Source organism: Nycticebus coucang, chromosome 5 (genome assembly GCF_027406575.1).
Source record: "Nycticebus coucang isolate mNycCou1 chromosome 5, mNycCou1.pri, whole genome shotgun sequence".
NCBI lineage: Eukaryota > Metazoa > Chordata > Mammalia > Primates > Lorisidae > Nycticebus > Nycticebus coucang.
In genome coordinates this window covers 93563953-93586252 of record NC_069784.1, presented here as the reverse complement: position 1 = coordinate 93586252, position 22300 = coordinate 93563953, and the positions used below count along the sequence as shown (strand labels likewise).

Here is a 22300-nt window from a genome sequence, read left to right as displayed (position 1 = left end):
AAGAACCAGGTTACACTGATTGCATTTGTTAGGTAAAGACCCTCTTATAATTGTGTCCTGCCCCTAAAAGGTGTGTCACACACCATGAACCTCCCATCTCCTTTCCTTCTTCCCTCTCTCTGTTCTCCCCTTCCCACACCCTCCACCATGTACTAGGTAATTAACTGTCCTCATATCAGAATTGAGTACACTGGATTCTTGCTTCTCCATTCTTGTGACGCTTTACTAAGAAGAATGTGTTCCACTTCCATCCAGGTTAATCCTCCATGCATCTTACAAGGGTACATGTGAAATTTACTAAATGTAGAATATAAATGTCTTAACACAATAACTAAGAAAATGCCAGAAGGCTATGTTAACCAGTGTGATGAAAATATTTCAAATTGTATATAAAACCAGTGCATGGTACCCCATGATTGCATTGATGTACACAGCTATGATTTAATTTAAAAATATATATATACATTTCAGGGGCATTTCAATCCTTATTTCTTAGATGTGATGATAATATTGGGGATTTTAAATAAGTGTCTTTTCTTTTGGTATATATACTTACAAACTTACGGATGAAATGACATGACACTTGGGCTGTGCCTCAACAAAATCTAGGAATGGAGAGAGATGTGGGAACACAGATAAAATGGCAAAGAGTTGATAATTGTTGAAACTAATTTGTGGGTACATAGGACTTTATTATATAATTTTTTCACTTTTTTGTATTCTTGAAATTGCCCTTAACAAGCATTTTTGAAGAAATGTTTGTAACTGTTAAATCTACATTTATGGTGGTTCACTGTGGTATTCTAATTTTCTCCATCTTTCTGTGGTAGTCACTACATAAAGTAAAACAAATTCTTCACCAGAATGATCCATCCATATTCAGTGGTAACTCTAGTTTCCCCACTGCCTTTCCACTGTCTACATGCCGAGTCTCAGTCCTCTGTGATGATGAGCGAAGGCTTCTGTGACCTGCCTCCTGTCTCTCTCCAGCCCTCACACCCAGTGTAGGGGCAACGCTGAACTACTTTGGTTTTCAAATCCACAGCACTGTCTGTGCCTCGCTGCCCTTTCATATGTTGTTTCTTCTTCCTGCAATGCTCTTCCCCTTCTTTACACCCACTAAAACAATCTATCTGCCAAAAATCTATTCAGTGTCCACGTTCTCTAAAACCTTTTATCGCCCTTCTCCTACTCCTTAATTTTGTCAATTTATATGTTTCCTTGTTCTATACTTATCTGAGGCAGCTCCCAGGCAAATTACTGCTCTACGATTTCTCTGACATCTACATTATATGAATCTTTGCACAAATCTCACTGCATTATAATTATTTGGTTATGGTCTTTCCTACCCCACTATGCAGGAAAGACCTGAATCAAGGAGAACACTTGATATTCATTAAATCAAATTGCTCCTGCTTTAAATTTTTTTGAGTGATAATACAAATAGAAGCAAAGACTAAAATGAAGGAAATCAATTCAAAAACTAAAATTGTTTTTCATACTTCCAATTAATAGAGAAAAAAATGCCACCACATGTGATTAAACAGGTTGCTAGGTAGCTGGAGATTTGTTTCATCTCAGAACACTAATAGATTCTTGTCAAAGAGAATATTATCATGACTAATCATAGCATTATTGTGAATCAAGAAATCAGAAATCACCGGGCAGAGCAGGTGATTTGCCATGCAGATATTTCTTCTGTAGATCTGTAGATACTCTGTGTTCATCATCACAGAGGCCTCATACTCATCCATGTAGACAGTGGAAAGGCAGTGAAGAAATTGGTGATACGATGAATATAGTTGCCCATATTTGGGGAAACTCCTTGAAGAGAATTAAGCATTGTAAAAGTTGTAAAGTTTGATTAATGTTATTTGGTAACATTTACAGATTCTTTTCATATATTTTAGTGATTTTAGTAATTATCTTGCTTTTCTTTTCTTATTTAATTCGCTTTTTATAAATTGCAAACAGCTTGAAGAATCAGATAAGAATGTAAATCATCTGCCCAGTCCCCTCCCAACCTCTGCTACTTCCACCTCTGTACCATTTTCTACTTCATATCAGCAACTCTTTTCTACTCTTGTAATGAATTCTTCTGGTATTTATTGTATTTCTATACATAACGTGCTCATATAACCCTTTCTTGATTTTTTAATCTTTAGGCATTGTTTTTTGACCTCCGCATAAGCTGAGGCTTTCTCACGCACCACCTCAACCTCACAGAGGCAAACTTTCTGTGCCTCACTTCTCCTTTCTCTCCACTTTTTTCTATTCATTATGAGTCACTCAGTCCAGCATACACGCAAGGGAAGAAACGAATCTCCATCTCTCGAAAAAAAAGTTTTAAAGAATTTGTGGACATGTTTTAAAACCACCACACACTATTCGAAAGACGTCTCGGTGACTTTCCAGTAAAACAGTGAGGACTCATCTTAATACATCTGTTGACATTTTAACTTTCTTCCTCTCTAGGGATAGTCATATTATGGAGGAGCTAATTTTGCCATAACTAGTAGTGTGTTTTCCTTTCACCATCACTTTAGAGATTTCTTTCTCCTCCGTTTTGCAGGAAGTTCCTGGTTTCTTTGATCCCATCACTTCCCCTTGTTGCTGAACTTGGTTTTCTGGAAGAGCACATAACTAGTAGCTTCCTGATAAAGAATGACTAGCAGATAAACATTGTACAAATAGATCATCCAGCTTCCACTTTTCAGAATTTCACTGCCATTTGATCTTTACCTGTGGTGTCTTCCTTCCCTCTGTTAAACCTGAGGATTTTCTCCATACCCTCAGTGGTCCAAACTGCCCCGTGATACATCTCGTGTGGGCCTGTATCCTTCCACCGTGCTTAATTTCTAAACAGAACTCTTCAGTTTAGAAATCCATGTCTTCCACTTGAGGAAATCTCATTGAGTTATTTCTTTGATGATTTCTTATCCTAGTGCATCTTATTCTCCCTATTTTCCCTCTTTTCTCCTTAGAAAGGAATCTTCTCCATTTTCCCTGTTTTCTCCTTAGAAAGGAATCTTTATTTATTTTTTTTAGAGACAGTCTCACTTTATCGCCCTCAGTAGAGTACTGTGGCGTCACAGCTCCTATGGCGTCACAGCTCACAGCAACCTCCAGCTCCTGGGCTTAGGCGATTCTCTTGCCTCAGCCTCCCCAGTAGCTGGGAATACAGGCACCCGCCACAACGCCAGGCTATGGAAAAGAATTTTCTTAGTAGGATATTAGATTTCCTGGGTTGATCCTCTAATTTTCCTTACTTTTCTTTCTTTTCCTTCTCATTATCTTAATCTTTTACTTTCTGAGAGATTTTCCCAAGTTTATCTTCCAAACCTTCTATGGTGTTTGCAATTTCTTCTATCATGTTGTTAATTTCCAAGAATTAATTTGTCTGCTAAATGTTTTTAAATACTAGTCTACTCTTCTTACATGTAATGTCTCCTCATTAATGCTCAAAGGCATTAATGGTAGTGTGTTCTTCTTTTAAAATTTTTTTTATCTTAAAAGTGCATAGTTTCTGTTTTTTTCTAAGTAATTTCCCCCCCCCATTTGACCTCTGTTTTATACTTTTCTCAAATTTCTGGAGTTTCTGTGGGCTATTCACTTATGTTGGATAAAATATGAAATTTGGTAGAGCTTATCAGTTATGGGCTTCAACATAGGCTATGTTGAGGAATTTAAATGTGAATTTCAAAATGTGTCATTTTACTGAAATCACTTCTTTGGGGCAGTCAGATATGCTAGAAATTGCTCTTCAGAATTATTATACTCAGAAAATAGAGATTTAATGTCAGCATTCTGTAAGCCAGGTTGGGAAAAAAGGCTGAGGAAATAAAATTTCAGTACATACATTTTAACTTAATTTTCCTTTCTTCAATATAGGGTCCCTGCTTTCTCAACTGTGCTTAGTGGCCCTCAGTTCAGAAGTCTTTTTGAAAAAGCTATATTTAAAGATTAAAACTCACACCTTCTGCTAGGATAGGGAGCAGCAGTTGCTTGGCTGCATGGAATGAGGATGGAGATAGGAGGGAGATTCTTCATAAACAAGCTTTAACCAATCCTGTTTTTAACTCCACCTCCTGCTTTATCTCCAGAGGTGACTGGTGCTAATTCCTGAGCATTTTACAGATTCTATGGTAAAAACCGTATTTTTTCTTATCCTTTTCCACTAAACTCTCAGGTTTCAGAGTTTTTAGAGCTGTTAGGATAATTAGCAGTTACCATCTGGTTTCTAGCTTTCAAAAATTGTGGTGCTTTTTCTCTTTTTCTTGTTCTCTGGTTACTTTATGTCATTTTAAAACACCCCTTTACTTTTACTGTACAGTGGCTGAATGTGTGCTTTCAGACAAGAGTATCTTTTTCAATTGCCCTTCATTGCCAAGAATGATATTTACCAAGTGTTATTTTTAATAAATATAAATTGTTGGATCTCAAATTAGAGTGTGAATATAGAGGACCTAGAGGAAAAGGTGTTTATTTTAAGAAAATAAAATTACTACCTTAAAGAGTGAGCTTTACTGTACATCAGCAGGGGGAGTTAGGCAGCTTGCAGCTGGGATAAATGTGCTTACCAGCCTGGAAAGATTGTGGGATTCTGTTGGTATGAACAGTGGCAAGCAGATTTCAAAGTTGAAGAATGTGGACTTGTTAAAGTTAGTTCTCTTAGATTGCATGTGAATTGGATTGAACAGTTGTCTAATGAAGAAATCTTGCAGAGTTGGAAGCAGAGAAAGGGATTGTTTTGAGGTTTAAGAGGAAAAACATCTGTTTCAGATTTTATGCACTGCCCTCACTCCAAGTACTTTTAAGTGTCTTTAAAGACGCCTAGACACATGATGATCTAGTCTCCATGAAATAAACTACAGCTTAATGAAGTCCCTATGTATCCATCTACTTCCTTGGCCATTGAAATAAGTTGCCCCACACTTGACAAGGTCTCAGATTTGAGTTTATTCAAGTTACTGGTTTTGTATCAGACTGTCTGATTTAAGATTATTTTGAATTAAACCAAACAAGAGTTGGTAGCCATCTGCCTCTTATTGTCTTAGGTACTGTGTACCAAACTTTGGTCTGGGGAATATCAATAACCTGTGGTTTCATGCTGAATACTCCATAAAAAAATCTTTTATTGTCTTTTAAATTTTGTTTCTTTACTATATGTAAAAAATTAAATATATTTATATAATTTTTATGCTTTACCCTTGAAAAATGAAATGCAATACACAAAAGACCAACAAATAACATAAGAAATCACCTTCAAACAAACAACTATAGAAGAAAAGATGCTGCAGAGATTAAGTCTTCAAAGTAGGGATGTTAAATTGATTCAGCTACATATAAGTGAAGTAAGAACTGTCTGGTTTGGGGGAAAGATACAACGTATCCCATCTGTAGGAATATTGCAAAGATTGAAAATGGTGAAATGAATATAGAGAGAAGCAAGATGGACTAATAGGAACGTCCAGTAATCATCTGTCTACACAAATGCCAAATTCAATAGCTATCTACTCATGAAGCACCTTCAGAAGAACCAAAAATCAGATGAATGATACAGTACCTGGTTTTAACATTATATGAAGGGAACAGGTATTGAAGAGGGCAGAGAGTCAGTTTTCCATGTATTGCTTATGCCATTCAATCCTCCCCCATCCCTTGCAGTGCTACACCAGCAGAGTGGAGAGAGAATCCACGTGCCCAGGGGAGGTGATTGTGGGACTTTGCATTGGAACTCAGGGTCACCCTGTCACAGTGGGACACAGCACAGAGCAGAAAAACCTGCCCAGCCAGAGGGAAATTTTCCCACCAGCCTATCCAGAGGGAAATTTTCCACTCTAAAATCCAAGTGCCAGCTAGTCCTACCATCAAAAAGCAGCCTGGAATGAATTCATAAAGCAGTCATGCCACAAAGGCTGAAGTCCTTGGGCAATTCTTGTGGCTGTACTCGCTCAGAACCAGTGGACTTGGGATGCATGTGGCCCAGTGAGACATCAGCAGTGGCAGCTAAACCAGTGCCTGTGCCACCCCTACCCCAACTACAGCCTAACAAGATGGCTGAGGGACAGTCTTCTTCCATGTGGGGAAAGGAAAGAGTTCAGAGGATTTTTTGTTCACAACTTGCGACTAAGTCAGACACAGTAAAATAAAGTACCAAGCAGACTCCCGAAGCCTTTGATTTCAGGCCTTAGTTCCTCCATGGCATTTCTAGACCCACCTTGGGCCAGAAGAAAACAAAATGCCTTGAAGGGAAGGATCCAATCCTGACAAGATTCACCACCTGCTGACTAAAGAGCCTTTGGGATTTGAATAAACCTCAGAGGTAGCCAATTAATAATAACCATAGACTTGGGGTGAGCCTGGGTTGGCTTCAGGTCTCACCTGGTACACTCCCAGCTGCTATGGCCATGAGGGAATGATCACACCACTCCTCTTCCAACTCTAACAGCCCAGCACAAAAAGTGAGAGAAGATAGTGATAGACTTTAACTGGTAATCCAGGGAATTCTCCCATATCTTACCCAAGTTCACCAAGAGAGTACCACCATGAGTCTGCAAGAATCACTACAGCATTACTGAGTTTGGGGTACCCCAGTGCTCATATAGCTGTAGTATCCACAGACATAGATGTAAACACTCAAATCCCTTTGAATATCTGAAAAGTCTTCTCAAAAAGGAAAAGAAAAAAAGCTCATATTACAAAGATTAAAATAAATTCCTGACTCTCTAATGCCCAGACATAGGCAAACATCAAAAACATCTAGGAAAACATGACTTTGCCAAATGAACTAGATAATTACGAGTAACCAAATGAAAAATTAGCATATGAAAAGAATAAAGACCAGAGCAGAAATAAATGAAATGGAAACAAAACGAGATTATAAAAGATCAACAAAACAAAAAGTCTGATTTTGAAAAGATAAACAAAATTGGCATACTTCTAGCCAGAATAAGAAAAAAGAGAGAAACCCATACAAAATCAGAGATAAAAAAAGGAGACATTACCACTGATACTGCAGAAATCCAAAGGATCATTAGGGACTACTTTGAGTAACCCAATGACATTAAGTTGGAAAATCTGGAAGAAAAAAGATACATTCTTAGATATATACAACTTACCAAGATTGAACCAGAAAGAAATCTAAACACTGAATAAAGCAATAACAAGTAACAAGTTACAAGGAGTAATAGAAAGTCTTCCATCAAAGAAAAGCCTAGGACTAGATGCCTTCACTACTGAATTCTACCAAGCATTCAAAGAAGATCTAATACCAATGCTACTTAAACTATTCCAGAAAATCAAGAAGGGAATATTTCCAAACTTATTCTATGGGGCCTATATCACCCTGATACCGAAACTAGACAATGACAGAAGAAAAATGGGTCAATAAATCTGATGATACAAAAATCTTCAACAAAATACTAGCAAACAAAATTCAGTAACACATTAAAAAGATTATTCATTATGAGCAAGTGGGACTCATCCCAAGGATGAAAGAATGTCTCAACATGTCCAAATCAATCAATGTGATAAATTGTATCAACATAATAAAGCATAAAAATCACGTGATAATTTCAATTGCTGCTGGTAAAGGACTTGATAAAATTCAGCATCCCTTCATGATAAAAACTCTCAAAAAACTTTGCATAGAAGGAACTTACATCAACACAATAAAAGCCATATATGACAGATCTATAGTAAGTATCGTACTGAACGGAGAAACACGGAAAGCCTTTCCTCTAAGATCTGGAACAAGATAGGATGCCCACTCTCACCCCTGTTATTCAACATATTACTGGAAGTTCTAGCTAGGGCAACAGACAAAGGAAAGAATTCAAAGAAATCTAAATTGGAGATGAAGAAATAGAATTATCCTTGTTTACAGAAGATATAACCTTGGAAACCTAAAGATATTTCTAACCAAAAACTGTTAGAACTGATAAATAAATTCAGTAATGTAGGATACAAAATCAACATACAAAAATCAATTGCAAGGCCATGCCTGTGGCTCAAAGGAGTAGAGTGCCGGCCCCATATGCTGGAGGTGGCGGGTTCAAACCCAGCCCCAGCCAAAAACTGCAAAAAAAAATCAATTGCACTTCTATATGCCAATAGTAAACAATCTGAGAAAGAAACCAGGAAATTAATTCCATTTACAATAGCTGCAAAGTTTATATTTTAAAATAAAATATCTAAGAATAAACTTAACCAAAGAAATGAAAGTTCTCTATAATGAAAACTATAAAACATTGATGAAAAAATTGAAGAGGACAGAAAAAAAAAGGAAGATATTCCATGATCATGGATTGGAAGAATCACTATTGTTAAAATGTCTACACTATTCAAAGTAATTTGCAGATTCTTTTTCTTTTCTTTTCTTTCTTTCTTTTTTTTTTTTTTAGAGACAGAGTCTCACTATGTCACCATGGGTAGAGTTCCGTGGCATCATAGCTCACAGCAACCTCAAACTCTTGGGCTTAAGTGATTCTCTTGCCTCAGCCTCCCAAGTAGCTGGGACTACAGGTGCCCGCCACAATGCCCAGCTATTTTTTTGTTATAGTTGTCATTATTCTTTGGTAGGCTCAGTCTGGGTTCGAGCCTGCCAGCCCTGGTGTATGTGGCCGGCACCCTAACCACTGAGCTATGGGCACTGAGCCTAATCTACAGATTCAATGTAATCTTCTTCAAAATACCAATGACATTCTTGGCAGAAATAGAAAAAAATAATCTTTAAATTTACACAGAATCACACAAGACCTACAATAGCCAAAGCCATCTTGAGCAAAAACAACAAAACTGAAAGAATCAAATTATCTGACTTTACATTATACTATAGAGCATGGTACTGGCATTAAAACATACACATAAACCAATGGTACAAACAAGAGAATTCAGAAATAAATCCACACATCTGTAGTAAACTTATCTTTGACAAAAGTGCCAAGAACACACACTGGGGGAGAAGACTGTCTCTTCAAGGAATGCTCTGTGATAACTGTATATATTCATATGCAGAATAATTAAATGTCTTTTACCTCTTGCTATATACAAAAGTCAAATCAAAATGGATTAAACTTAAATGTAAGACCCGAAAGCTATTAAAACATTGGGAAAATGCTTTAGGACATTGGTCTGGGCAAGGACTTCTGGAATAATACTCCCAAAACACAGGTGACCAAAGCAAAATTGGAAAAATATGATCACATTGAACTAAAAACCTTCTGCACAGCACAGGAGACAATCAACAAAGTGAGATGACAACCCATAGAAAGAGACAATGTTTGCAAACTATTATCTGGAAAGGAAATAATAACTAGACTATGTAAGAATTTCCAACAACTCAAAGGAAAAAAATAAAAAATAAATGGGCAAAGGATCTGAATAGACATTTCTCAAAAGAAGACATACAAATGACCAAAAAATGAAAAAAAAGTCTATGTGGAAAAAGGGCTCAATATCATTAATCATCATAGAGATGCATATCAAAACTATCACAATCTATTATCACAACCCTGCTAAAATGGCTTTCATTTAAAACACATGCAATAACAAAGGCTGGCTAAAACGTGGAGAAAGGGAAACCCTCCATACACTGTTGGTGAGAATGTAAGTTAGAGCAACCACTAAGGAGAGTAGTAGGAGGTCCCTCAAAAAAAACAAAACTAGAACTATATGACCTAGTTATCTCACTGTTTGTTATATATACAAAAGAAGAGAATTCAGTATATTGAAACAATGTCTGCACTCCCATGTTTATTGTAGCACTATTCACAATAGTCAAGATTTGAAATCAACCTAAGTGTCCAGCAACAGATAAAAAAATAAAGAAATTGGATACATATACACAATAGAATATTATACAACCATAAAAAACAATGAAATACTGCCATTTGCAACAACATGGATTGAACTGGAGAACATTAATTAAGTGAAATAAACAATGCACTGAAAAACAGATCTCACATGTTCTCATTCATATGTGAGAACTAAATATTTAAAACAGTTGATCTCATGGAGACAGAGAACAGAATCATGGTTAACAGAGGATGGAATTGTAGCAAGGAGGGGGCATGATGTGGCAATAGTTAATGGGTGTGCAAACATAGTTATATATTTAGATTAAATGAATAATATTTGATGACACAACAAACTGTAATCAAGTTAGGGTACACTTTAAAATAACTAAAAGAGGGCGGCGCCTGTGGCTCAAGGAGTAGGGCGCCAGTCCCATATGCCGGAGGTGGCAGGTTCAAACCCAGCCCCGGCCAAAAACCACAAAAAAAAAAAAAAAAAACAACTAAAGGAGTGTAATTGGAATGTTCCTAACACAAAGAAAAGATAAAAGCCTGAGGTGTTAGATATCCCAATTACCTTGATTTGATTAATTCATATTGCATGTCTGTATTAAAACATCATATGTACCCTGTAAATGCCCACAACCATTATGTACTCATAATAATTAAAAATAAAAAATAAAAACAGAAGTAATCACCTGATTTATGAACACATGATTTTCAAGTCTAGAAATGATAAGACAAAATGCAGCATCAGTTTGTTTAGCTGTGGTTTTGTAGTTTATGTCATACAATTTCCTAAAATATTCATGATTCTTTGCCTGCCATGTGTCCACCCTGCCCACCTGTTACAACTACAGGGAACAGAGGGATGCAAGAGAGCAACAGGGCTAAAGGCTCACAGTGTATCTGCTCTTCTCTTGCCTAGGCAATCTTCTGGAGTAGGACTCAAACACACCATCAGGGACTTCTCCTTCTCTTCACTGAGCAACAGAGTTCCCAACAGAGAAAGGTGTACCACAAAGCTATTTGTATTGAGCTACAGAAGAGGTTCCAGATATAAAGGAACTAGCATAGGAATTCTGGCAACATAAAAAGCAGACAAAGAAGTCATTATATAATGATAAAGGGATCAATTAAACAAGAAAATGTAACAATTCTAAACATATATTCAGCCAGCACAGGAGCTTGCAGACTCATAAGACTACTTATACTAGATCTAAGGAAGGAAATTCCAATGACAGAACCAGACAGATCATTGAGGCAGGAGAGCAATAAAGAAACATTACTCTAGAACAAATAAACCTAATAGACATTTGCAGAACATTCAACTAAAAAAACTGCAGAATATGCATTCTTCTAATGAGCACATGGGACATTTTCAAAGTTATATTATATATTAGGTCACAAAATAAGACTTTAAATTTTTAAAAACTGAAATCATATCACTTATCATCTCAGACCACAGCATAATAAAACTAGAAATCAATTCCAATAGGCATTTTCAAAACTACACAAATACATGGAGATTAAACCACCTGGTGCTGAATGATCCTTGGTCCATTACAAAATCAAGATGGAAATCAAAATATTTTTCAAACAAAGATGACAAAAGCTTCCAAAATCTCTGTGATATTGAAAAAGTAGTGCAAAGAGAAAAGTTCATAGGGTTGCATGTCTGCATCAAAAAAGACAGAAAGGGCTAGGTGCCCATAGCTCAGTGGTTAGCCACATGCTGTGGGGCTGGGGGGTTTTGAATCTGGCCCCGGCCTACTAAAAATAAAATAAAATAAAATAAAAGACTCCACCAAAAGACTCTTGGAATTGGTAAATAAGTCAAGTAAAGTTTCAGGTTACAAAATTAATGTCCACAAATCTGTAGCAATTCTATACACCAGGGGTGTCCAACATTTTTTTCTGTGCCTGTAATCCCAGCTGCTAAGGAGGCTGAGGCAAGAAATCATTTCAGCCTAAGAGTTTTAGGTTGCTGTGAGCTATGATGCCATAGCACTCTACTGAGGGTCACAAAGTGAGACTCTGTCTCAATAAAAAAAAAAAAAAAGACAGATCACAAATTAAAAATGTAAAGTCATACCTCAAGGAACTAAAAAAAGAAGAACAAACCAAACCCAATGATTGATAGAGGAAACAAAATAACAAAGATCAGAGCAGAGCTAAACAAAATGGAAACTGGAAACAACACAGGTATCAATGACACAAAAAGTTGTTTTTTTAAAAAGATAAATAAGATCAATAGACCATTAGCTAGATTAACCAGAAATAGAAAAGAAAATATTTAAACAAGTTCAATCAGAAATTAAAAAAGAGATATTGCAACTAATACTTCAGAAATACAAAACAGCATCCAACATTACTATGAAAACGTCTTTGCACACAAATTAGAAAATATAGAGGAAATGGGTAAGTTTGGGGAAGCACATAATCTCTCAAGATTGAATCAGAAAGAAACAGAACAGTAATGAGTAGTGAAGTTGAAAGAGTAATTAAAAGTCTCCCAACAAAAGAATGACAAAAAAGAAACTAAGACCAGATGGATCCACAGCCAAAGCATACCGTCCTACACTGAAGAACTGACACCTAGCCTACTGAAATTATTCCATAACACAGAGAAGAAGGGAGTCCTCCCTAACTCATTCTACAAGCCAATATCACCCTGATACCAAAGCCAGGAAAGGACACAACAAGAAAAGAAAACCAGGGACGAATATCACTCTTGAATATAGATGCAAAAATCCTCAACACAATACTAGCAAACAGAATCTAACAGAACATCAAAAAGATAATTTACCATGATCAAGCGGGTTTCATCCTAGGGCAAGGATGGTTTGACATAGGCAAATCAATAAGTGTGATTTATCACATAAATAGAATTGAGGGGAAAAAAAAACATATGAATCATCTCAATAGATACAGAAAAAGCATTTGATAAAATACAACACCCTTTCAGGAAAAAAAAAACCCTCAACAAACTAGGCATAGAAGGAACATAAGGTAAGATAATAAAAGCTGTATGTGACAAACCCACAGGTAACATCACTTTGAATGTGGGAATAGTGGACAACATCCCCCTAAGAACTAGAAGAAGACAAGGATGTCCACTGTCACCACTTCTATCCAACACAGTATTGGAAGTTCTAGACAAAGCAATCAAGCAAGAGAAAGAAATAAAGGGCACCCAACCCAGGAAAGACTATGTCAAACTATCCCTGTTTGTTAACAAAATGATCTTGTATGAGGAAAACCCTAAAGACTCCACCAAAAGACTCCTGGAATTCATAAATAAGTCCAGTAAAGTCTCAGGTTACAAAATTAATGTCCACAAATCTGTAGTAATTCTATACACCAGGGGTGTCCAACTTTTTTTTCTGTGCCACACATTGGAAAAACAAGAGTTATCTTGGACCACACATTATATACACAAATACTGATGAAAGCTGACTAGCAAAAAAAAAACGAAAAAAAAAAAAAAGTCTGTGCATGCTTTTCATAATATCTGACTCCACAGATAAGATAAAAAAGAACATAATATACCTAGGAATATACTTCATCAAGGAAATGAAGATCTTTACAAGGAGAACTATAAAACACTAATGAAAGAAGGTGCAGATGACACAGAAGGGAAACAGTCCATGCTCATGGATTAGAATGATCAACAATTTTACAATGTGCATACTGCCCAAAGTACTTTACGGAATCACTGAAATTATCCTGAATTTACAGATTCAACACAATTCCCATCAAAATAACATCATTTTCACAGACCTAGAAAAAACAATCCTAAAATTCATATAGAACCAAAGAAGAGCCTGAATAGTCAAAGCAATCTTAAGCAAAAAGAAGAAATCTACAAAAAAAAAAAAAAAAAAATCTAAAAAAAAGAATGGGAGAGGATCTCTGCACGTTATTTTTCCGACAAAGGTCTAAAATCCAGAATCCACAGAGAATTCAAACTAATCAATAAGAAAAGAACAAATAACCCCATTTCTATGTGGGCAAGAGACTTGAACAGAAACTTCTCTGAAGAAGATAGGTGCATGGGCTACAAACACATGAAAAAATGCTCATCATCTTTAATCAGAGAAATGCAAATCAAAACCACTTTGAGATATCCTCTCACTCCAGGAAGATCAGCCCACATAACAAAATCTCAAAACTATAGATGCTGGTGTGGATGCAGAGAGAAGGGAACACTTCTACACTGCTGGTGGGAATGCAAGCTAATACAACCTTTTAGGAAAGAAGTTTGGAGAATACTCAAGGAACTAAAAGTAGACCTACCTCTCTATCATACAATTCCTTTATTAGGCATATACCCAGATAATCAAAAATTATTTTACAACAAAGTCATGTGCATCAGAATGTTTATTGCAGCCCAATTCTTAATAGCCAAGACATGGAAAGAACCCAACTTCCCATCGACCCATGAATGGATTAACCAATTGTGGTATATGTACACCATGGAATACTATGCAGCCCTAAAAAGGATGGAGACTCAGGGCGGCGCCTGTGGCTCAAGGAGTAGGGCGCCGGTCCCATATGCCAGAGGTGGCGGGTTCAAACCCAGCCCCGGCCAAAAAAAACCACACACAAAAAAAAAAAAGGATGGAGACTTCACATCTTTTATGTTTACCTGGATGGAGCTAGAACATATTCTTCTTAGTAAAGTATCTGAAGAATGGGAAAAGAGTATCTAATGTACTCAATACTACTGTGAAATCAATATATAACCACCTACATACTCATATGAATGGCAAAACATAACTATAGTCCAGAAAGTCGAAGGGAGGAAGAGAGATGGGGGAGGGGAACGGGAAAATGGGAGGAGGGTAGCAAGTACCTCAGCTAATGTGCATGATGCAATGGTGCATTTCCAAACTATTAAGAAATGAGTCTAATTGTGATGCATGTGTCACTTAGTTCAATGTAAGCATTTCACATTGTATATCAAAGCAGTACACTGAACCCCACAAATGCATCAATGTACAAAGTTATGATTTAATAAAAAACAATAATAAAAAGAAACTGGAAAGTGAAATAAAGAAAGCAAAACTGAAGTAGACATTATATGATTTTCAATTCTAGAGAATGGGAAAAAACTGATCTTACTGTTACATATGACTCTCAACAACAGGATATCAGCCCTGCTGCCTAGTATTTTTTAATGGCCCTATGTAAAAAAAAAAAGGCAAATAAAAGCTGGCACAAGGGTCTGCCAAGAGAAGAAGAAGAGCAAAATATTATCACTTTTCATTGAGTTTTACAGTTAGAGTTTTCACATCTCATTTTTTTTTTTTTTTAATGCAGAAGGCAGCCATACATTTGGAGGATGGGCAGGAATGACAAGCTAATGGAAATCAAGCATCCCTGAAAAGACTGAGCATCTCTCGTTTTTATCAACAAATTCTGCTGTGTCTATGTTCAAAATCTATTTTGAATCTATGCATTTTTCCCATTTTGATCACCGTCAACTCAGTTCAAGTTCACTCCTTTCTCTTTCTACCATGGTAGTCTCCTGGTTAGTCTCTCCATTTCCACTCGGGATCTCCCTTTCCTCCAGCATTCCTTTATTCCTTTTTTTCCTCAAGAAAAGCAGATCAATCTTCTTAAAATGCTCATAGGATAAACAAAATCCTTCGCATGGTTTCAAGGCACAGCACAGCACAATCTGCCTCTTGCTGGTTTTTTCAGTCGCCTTTAAGGCTTCCAGTCATGCTAAGATCCTTTCCCCCCCCCTCACGTATTTTTACACAGACTGCCCCGTCTGCCTGAAATGCTCCTCTCCTCTCCCTCTATAGATTTGCCTTTCACAAGCTTCCCCAAGCCCTTCCTCTACGAATCTAAACCAGGTCACAATTTCTATATGCATTTGTGTGGTATGGCTTTTATCTGACTTCCCAGCTCTGTTAAAGCTTCATAATGACTCCTTGGGGAAGGGATGGCAGCTCATAATATTATCCTCTCTCCTTTGCATATACCTTAAATTTACCATAACAAACAATTTTAAGTTTTTTTTCTGAACCTACAAACTAAAAACATTTACCTTAATGTCTGCAATTCTCCTAAACTACTTTTTCAAATTTCACACTTAAGAATGCTCACTTTATTTTTCATGAATTTTTATTGTAACCATATTAGAGCAATAAATTCTCTAATTTTAAAATGATTACAGGAGGCTGGGCTCGAAGTCCAATGAGCTCCCCTCCATTGCACCATAGAGCCAGGTAGAATGGCATCATTTTTAAGTCCCAACAAGGTGATGTTGGCAAGAAAGTGAACTTGAAATTAACATCAGATAACCTAATAGAAAGGTCTGAAGTTCAATTCCCTTTCAATGTTTTTGTTACTAAAATTACTAAAATCTTTTATGTGAAAACAGCATTGTAAGAGACTTAAAATCTTTTATTTGAAAAGAATAGGAATATCAGACTTCTAATCTGATTCCAGTTTCTTACTGGAAATTCCAGTTAGAATATCAGACTTCTGATTTGGACTATTTTCCCTTGGTTTTGTTTTTGTTTGTTTTGTTTTGTTTTTTGTTTGCCTGGTTTAGTAATTGATATATTATAATAAAGAAGTTAAGCTCTGTGGTTTTATTTTCAGATCAAAAATTCCATAATTTAGAAGAAAAAAAAGCAGTCATAAACAATATCAGTGTTTATTTTTTTAAAAAATGAAAGATTAACTCAAAACAATTTTTTTTTTCTATTCATTCATAAGGTCATAATTCAGGGCTGCTGTTCATACTGATGAATCTACAAATCGATGGCTGGGACTCACTGCATCTTCACCAGAAGATGAGATACTGTCATTCCTTTCTTTTCTGTTAACATATTTGTGCAATATGCTGTAGTACGATTTCTTTGGGTTGCAAGTATATATCGATGAGATTTTCTGCCATTCTTCACTGCTTGGCATTTTGTACCCTTCTGATCGCGAGGACGCAAAGAAACATTTAACATTCTCTTTTGCCAATTCAGTTGCATGCTCGGTGGTTTGACTTTTAAGGACCTTCTGCTCCTCTTCCCTATAGATTTTCCAGAATTTCCACTGCGGAAAACTAACTGGAGATAGGCATCGGAAAATACAGGTGAAAATCATAAATATGGTGATAACAACTGCTATCAGGATCCAGCCTAGCACCTTAAGAAAACAAGAACAACAACAAAAAAAGACATTTAAAAATGTCCAGAAAAAGTTTGAACTAGTCACGGTTATGATAATGAACAAGTAACAGTCTTAATTCCTTAAAAGTAAAGAGTGGTCGTCACCCTGTCACCTCCCTAATCCCCCAGTGCAGCTGCTTAATTATAAAGTCAACCATAGTCCAAGTCAGGTCAAGGGCTTAGGGAAGAGCCTATATGTCACTCCCTTAAAACCCAGAACGTGGAATTTCTGCAAATCTAATGAGAGGAACATTCCTTTTAAAGAACCTCCCAGCTTTATGTGAGGTCTGACAATTAAGTTCCTAAACTCATCCTAGAAAAGTGCTACATACATTGATGAATATCACTGCAGCACCTTCAAAGGTGCCTTCTCCCTTGAGAAGCTATGGCCCAATGCCAGTGTCTAGTCCACCCTTCAAAGCAGTTTTGGAACTCTTTTTCTGGAATGACCATCACAGCTGTCTTTCAGCGCACAGAAAACGCGCAACAATAATGAAGACCCTCAGCAAGACACCGCCACCCTTGGACTGGAACACAGCTGTGAGACACTGGGTTGTTTGTACAGGGCCGCCAACCTAAACACAGGCTGGCATGTTGGTGAACTTAAGTGCCACACTGGGTAAGTCCAGAAACAATGTGGGGTGGTGGCTTTACAGCCAGGCTGATCAATTTTACTGTCCGTACCAATTCAATTATAACATTCGTCTCTATCTTCCTGGGTGGACAAGGAACTTTCCCGAGACTTAACGTATTCCCTGTATAGAGGAGATTCGAAACTAAGACTCTTGACAGGGCTCCTGCCAGACATCAAAGAACAGCGCAGGAGGCGAAAGGCCTAGGGCACCTCTGGCCCGGAGAAGGTGTGCCCGCTCTCAGGCTCCAGATTCACCTACGCGGCCACACACGTGCAGGAATGCCTTTTCTCCTTTTCATTTGTTTTATTGGAATATCTTCCTGTCGGCCCTTCAGAAACAAGAAGCCATTCTAGATTTTCTTGGGGCGTCGCTGATCTCCCCACCCCCCTGCCGCCCCGCAGAGGCTCCGCGCTGCCCACCTGCCCCGGCGCCCGCGCTGACCTGCGACTGCGCCTTGAGCTCCTTCAGCAGGTCCTGCACGTCGGGCTCGGTGGCTTTGCCGCAGGGCACCAGCGGCAGCTGGGTTGTGCAGTTCTGGTGGCGGCCGGAGCACAGGTGCCCCGCCAGGGCCGCGATCCCGCTGGCCCCGCACTCGTAGAAGGCGCCCCCGAGCAGCGCCACCGCCACCCAGACCAGGGGCGTGAGCAGGGCGGCCGCTGTGACTTCCAAACACTCACGGACGACGTGGAGCTTCGAGGCGCTTATGGAGCTGACTTCTGACCGGCAGCATCCGGTCAGCATGAACCAGAGGCGCGCGTTCAGGAGGAAGCCCAGGAGCAGGAGCGCCAGCGCCGGCACCAGCATGAAGGCCAGGCTGTAGCTCAGGTTCCAGGCGGCGGTGCAGGGGCACTGGAACACAGTGGCGGAGAATATGCGCTCCCCACCCACGGTCAGCAGGGTCACCAGGCCCACGCCCAGCCCCTTGCGGTGCTTGAAGTGCAAGTTCAGCACCCACGGAAACTTGTCCATGGGCCTTCTCTCGCGGGGCGCAGTGCAGAGACCAGAAGCTTCTGCCTCTCCGCCGGCCTACTTGTCAAATGGCTGGGTGGGCTGAGGTCTGGGGTTTTCCTCTCCAGGAAGAAGCAGCTCTTTAAAAGAGAAGAAGGCTTTTCAGGTTTTCACTTTGCAAGTGAGGTTTCACTTTCACCGCCTGTCTGAAAAATACAGGCAAATGAACACCTGGTACCTTTGACCTCACTGATCCCAACCCTTTCTAAAAGGTAGACGCTCCTTTCTCCCCCAATTCAGAAACTCCTCCAGGAGATAGACCCTGTTCTGTTGTTACCATAGTTTCTGCCAATGCGACAGAGTCAGGGGTCTTTCCTTACCCTCTGTGACCCAACGCAGTCACTTAGGCAAACTGGGAAAAACTGTTTTCCTTTAATGTAGCCACCCTACTTGCTAAAGCGGTGAGGGTTCACCTCTGAGCTGTTCAGTGGACCTGGTTCAGTTCACCCAGTGAACTAGCAAGTTCAGCTGAGTTGAACAAAAAGGAGAGCAAGAAACTGGGGTAATGGAAAAATGAGGCAGCTAGGACTCCAATATAGATCAGAAGCAAAGGCAAGGCGCGGTGGCTCACCCCTGTAGTCCTAGCACTTGGGAGGCCGAGGTGGGTGGATTGTCCTGAGCGCACAGGTTCTAGACCAGCCTGAGCAAGAGCGAGATCCTTGTCTCTAAAAATAGCTGGGCGTTGTAGTGGGCACCTGTAGTCTCAGCTACTCAGGAGGCTGAGCCAAGAGAATCGCTTGAACCCAATAGTTGGAGGTTGCTGTGAGCTGCGACACAATGGCACTCTACCGAGGAAGACACCGTGAGACTGTCTCAAGAAAAAAAAACAAGAAGCGAAGTTTTATTTGAATGATGAAAAAGAATAAAAGAAAGTAGTGATGGGTCTAGATTCTTCCAAAGATTGGAAAAGGGTTCCCCTGGCCAGTGAGAGGAGACCCCTCCCCCCCATGCAAAAGCAATACACAAATATATGTACTTTCTTTCATCCGGATTCCTCCTACATTCATCTGTAAGGATTCCCACTGGTTCCCCTTAAGGCCTTCAGGCAGGCTGGCCTGGTTTCATAGGTCGTGCATTACCTCGGCTGTCACATAAATCCAATATCTTTACTCTGTTATCAATAATTATTAACTTATTTTGCTGGTGATGGTATGGTATCCATTAGCCTCATTTTGTTTGTGGCCACCATGGTGTGCGTTTTTCTGTGACAGGGATCTTGATCCTTTTTGGGGGGGAAAATTACTGTTTTATGGGGGCGTCATTCCCCGGCTAGAGGAGGTGGGTCATAGATTAGAAGTTACACTTTGCAGAAACAGTGCATACTTGGTTAACTAGGTCACACCCACCCCAAATTTCTTCTTTTCTTTCAGCCTCTCCCACCTTTATTTTTTGACACAGAGTCTCGCTTACTCTGTCACCCAGGGTAGAGTGCCATGGCATCATAGTAAGCCTCAAACTCTTGGGCTCAAGTGATCCTCCTGCCTCAGCCTCCTGAGTAACTGGGACTAAAGGCGCTCACCACAGCAGCTGGCTATTTTTTAGAGACCAGGTCTCGCTATGGCTCAGGATGGGCTCAAAGTCCTGAGCTCAAGCAATCCACTCAGCCTCCCAGAGTGCCAGGGTACTCAGGCTTTCAGGGCCCTTTCTAACCTTCTTGTCCAAAGGGTCATAATTCTCCTTCACCTCCCTGTATCCACTTTAACTTCCTTCTATCCCTAAACACAAATGATTACAAAAAAAAAAATCTTGATCAATTATAGGAAACATTCAAAGACAAATTTCTGGTTTACCTTTTAATAAGTTCAATCACAGTAAAGCCCAGTTTTAAGTTCCAGTAATTCTACGATTCCCTGTACCCTTCCTGGCTTCCGCAGGTGGAACCACCAGCCTAGTTCACACTGACTGTTTTCTCCTCTGCCTGATCTCACATAAGACATTAGCCTGGATATATTGTGTTGATTTACCCATCAACACAGTTTTTCTTTCTGGTACATCCTAATTCTCTGTACCTGGTGGAGTTTCACATTCTTCCTTTGTGACCACCAAGTTGATCAGTGCAGAACGTGATTGTTCAAAGAATACTAATTCAACTTCAAACTGCAATTATATCTAGCTAATGTCACCTCCACATTCAGTTTTCTCAAAGCAGCATTGCTCTGACACGGACTGTGACACTGAACCTTGCCATGTGACTCCAGGGTGAAGAGAGGTGTGCTTGAAAACACACAGATTCTGAAGTCAGGTACACTGTGTCTGTATGTCAGTGTGCATGTAACGAGTGTGGCGCACTAAGATATACCATCCGCATTTGTAAAAGGATATCTTGATGGTTGTGATGAACAAATTGGGGAGCATATGTAAAGTGCCTATGTAAAGTGTCTCTCTATTAATTGAGTACTTGGTGTGAATACTCATTCACTCAAGTATTCACACCAAGTACCTATGTTGTACATTACCTAAGAATTCAAGGGAATACTAAATTTTAGACCAAGAATTGTACTCAGTGACTCAATAACCCTCTACTACCTCAAGAAATTTGTTGTTCCCCTTAACTGCTTGCTTGTCATGAGGAGATTTTTCCTTCTGAATATGAAGTCTGAGTGGGCAGTTCATAATGACTGGGTTGCTGTTGATCCCCCATCCACTTGGCTTGCCTAATTTTATCTGGGGAAAAATAAGTAGCCCATAGAAACAAGTGAATTGTTAGAGAAGGGGCAAGAAAAATACAAGTATTCTTTTCTTAGTCCAACTTGCCTTCTTAACTACTCCCCCACCATGACCACCACCAGTGTGTAGCATAGTGCCACAAAACCACCAATCCACAGGGTCTGATAACACCAAGTTAGAGGCTAACCCCACATCAAGATTTTTATCATATTGCAGGACAGTGCTCCTCTCTGAGATTTGACGAGGTGCCCTCCAGGCTCCTGTCAACTTGAAATGAAGCTACGTGTTTCTACTATGACTATTATCTCTGAAATCCTCCAGCTCCAAAAAAAGAAAAAAAATCTTCCTTCCCCATGTTTTGAGTAACTCTCCTTTACTACTAGACTCTTCTTCACCTCCACCTACTCCTCTAAGAGATCGCCTGTCTTCTCCACACTTCCATTACTCCATCATGGATAAACCTCAACACATGTATCCACAACATTTCTGCAGAGAGCTTTATCCAAATATTCTTAACTGAAATCTAACTAAAATGTACCCCTCCATCCTCTTAGGTGATGTTTATTTCTTTCCCCACCTTTCTCAAACCAAGGGGAAGAGCTGGCATTCTTCTGATTACCCACGACAATATCCAACACCATGCCGTGATAATTGATCCTCCACTGGGCCCTGAGCCATTTTGCAATACTTCTTCCTCCTCCTCCCTCCTACCTGCTGTTTTCTTCCCTTCATTTATTGACTTAAATAAAGGCATCAACCTTCTTCTATCTCCTGTTATTTACTAAAAGATTTGTTTCAAATATTTTTAGTTATAGAAACGTTCATCTGTCAGCCCTTGCCCCTGATTAGATTAATTCATTTGTTAACAAGTTTATTAATTGGTGCATTCAGTCATTCATCTAAGTGTTTAATAAGAAACCAGGATGTGCCAGGGACCTATAAAAAGTGGACAACGCTGGATACAATAAAGAACAAGTACCCTGATCATCAGAGAAATGCAGATCAAAAC

General features: G+C 39.0%; 2 protein-coding genes across 3 annotated transcripts in view; both read right to left on the bottom strand.

Annotated features, from left to right (window-relative positions):
* CALHM5 (calcium homeostasis modulator family member 5) overlaps window positions 1–22300 on the bottom strand; it is a 61689-nt gene that overhangs the window by 26314 nt on the left and 13075 nt on the right. The gene's annotated exons all lie outside the window — the stretch shown is intronic.
* Window positions 16490–18658, bottom strand: CALHM6 (calcium homeostasis modulator family member 6). Of its 2 annotated transcripts, none has more exons than XM_053591625.1 (2): window positions 18058–18658; window positions 16490–16958 (listed from the first exon to the last, which is right to left on the bottom strand). In XM_053591625.1, exons 1-2 carry the CDS (start codon window positions 18583–18585, stop codon window positions 16557–16559), a joined length of 930 nt encoding a protein of 309 aa, XP_053447600.1. In that variant the 5' UTR covers window positions 18586–18658; the 3' UTR covers window positions 16490–16556. The 2 variants fall into 2 exon arrangements, with proteins under 2 accessions (XP_053447600.1, XP_053447601.1); XM_053591626.1 differs by having other exon boundaries at window positions 16490–16879.

Bases quoted from the DNA above. Each gene is read 5' to 3' on its own strand.
- CALHM6 (XM_053591625.1), bottom strand. From the start codon at position 18,585: ATGGACAAGTTTCCGTGGGTGCTGAACTTGCACTTCAAGCACCGCAAG. The intron at 16,959-18,057 runs GTCAGCGCGGGC...TGTTTTCTTAAG, and splicing joins AGCTCAAGGCGCAGTCGCAG to GTGCTAGGCTGGATCCTGAT.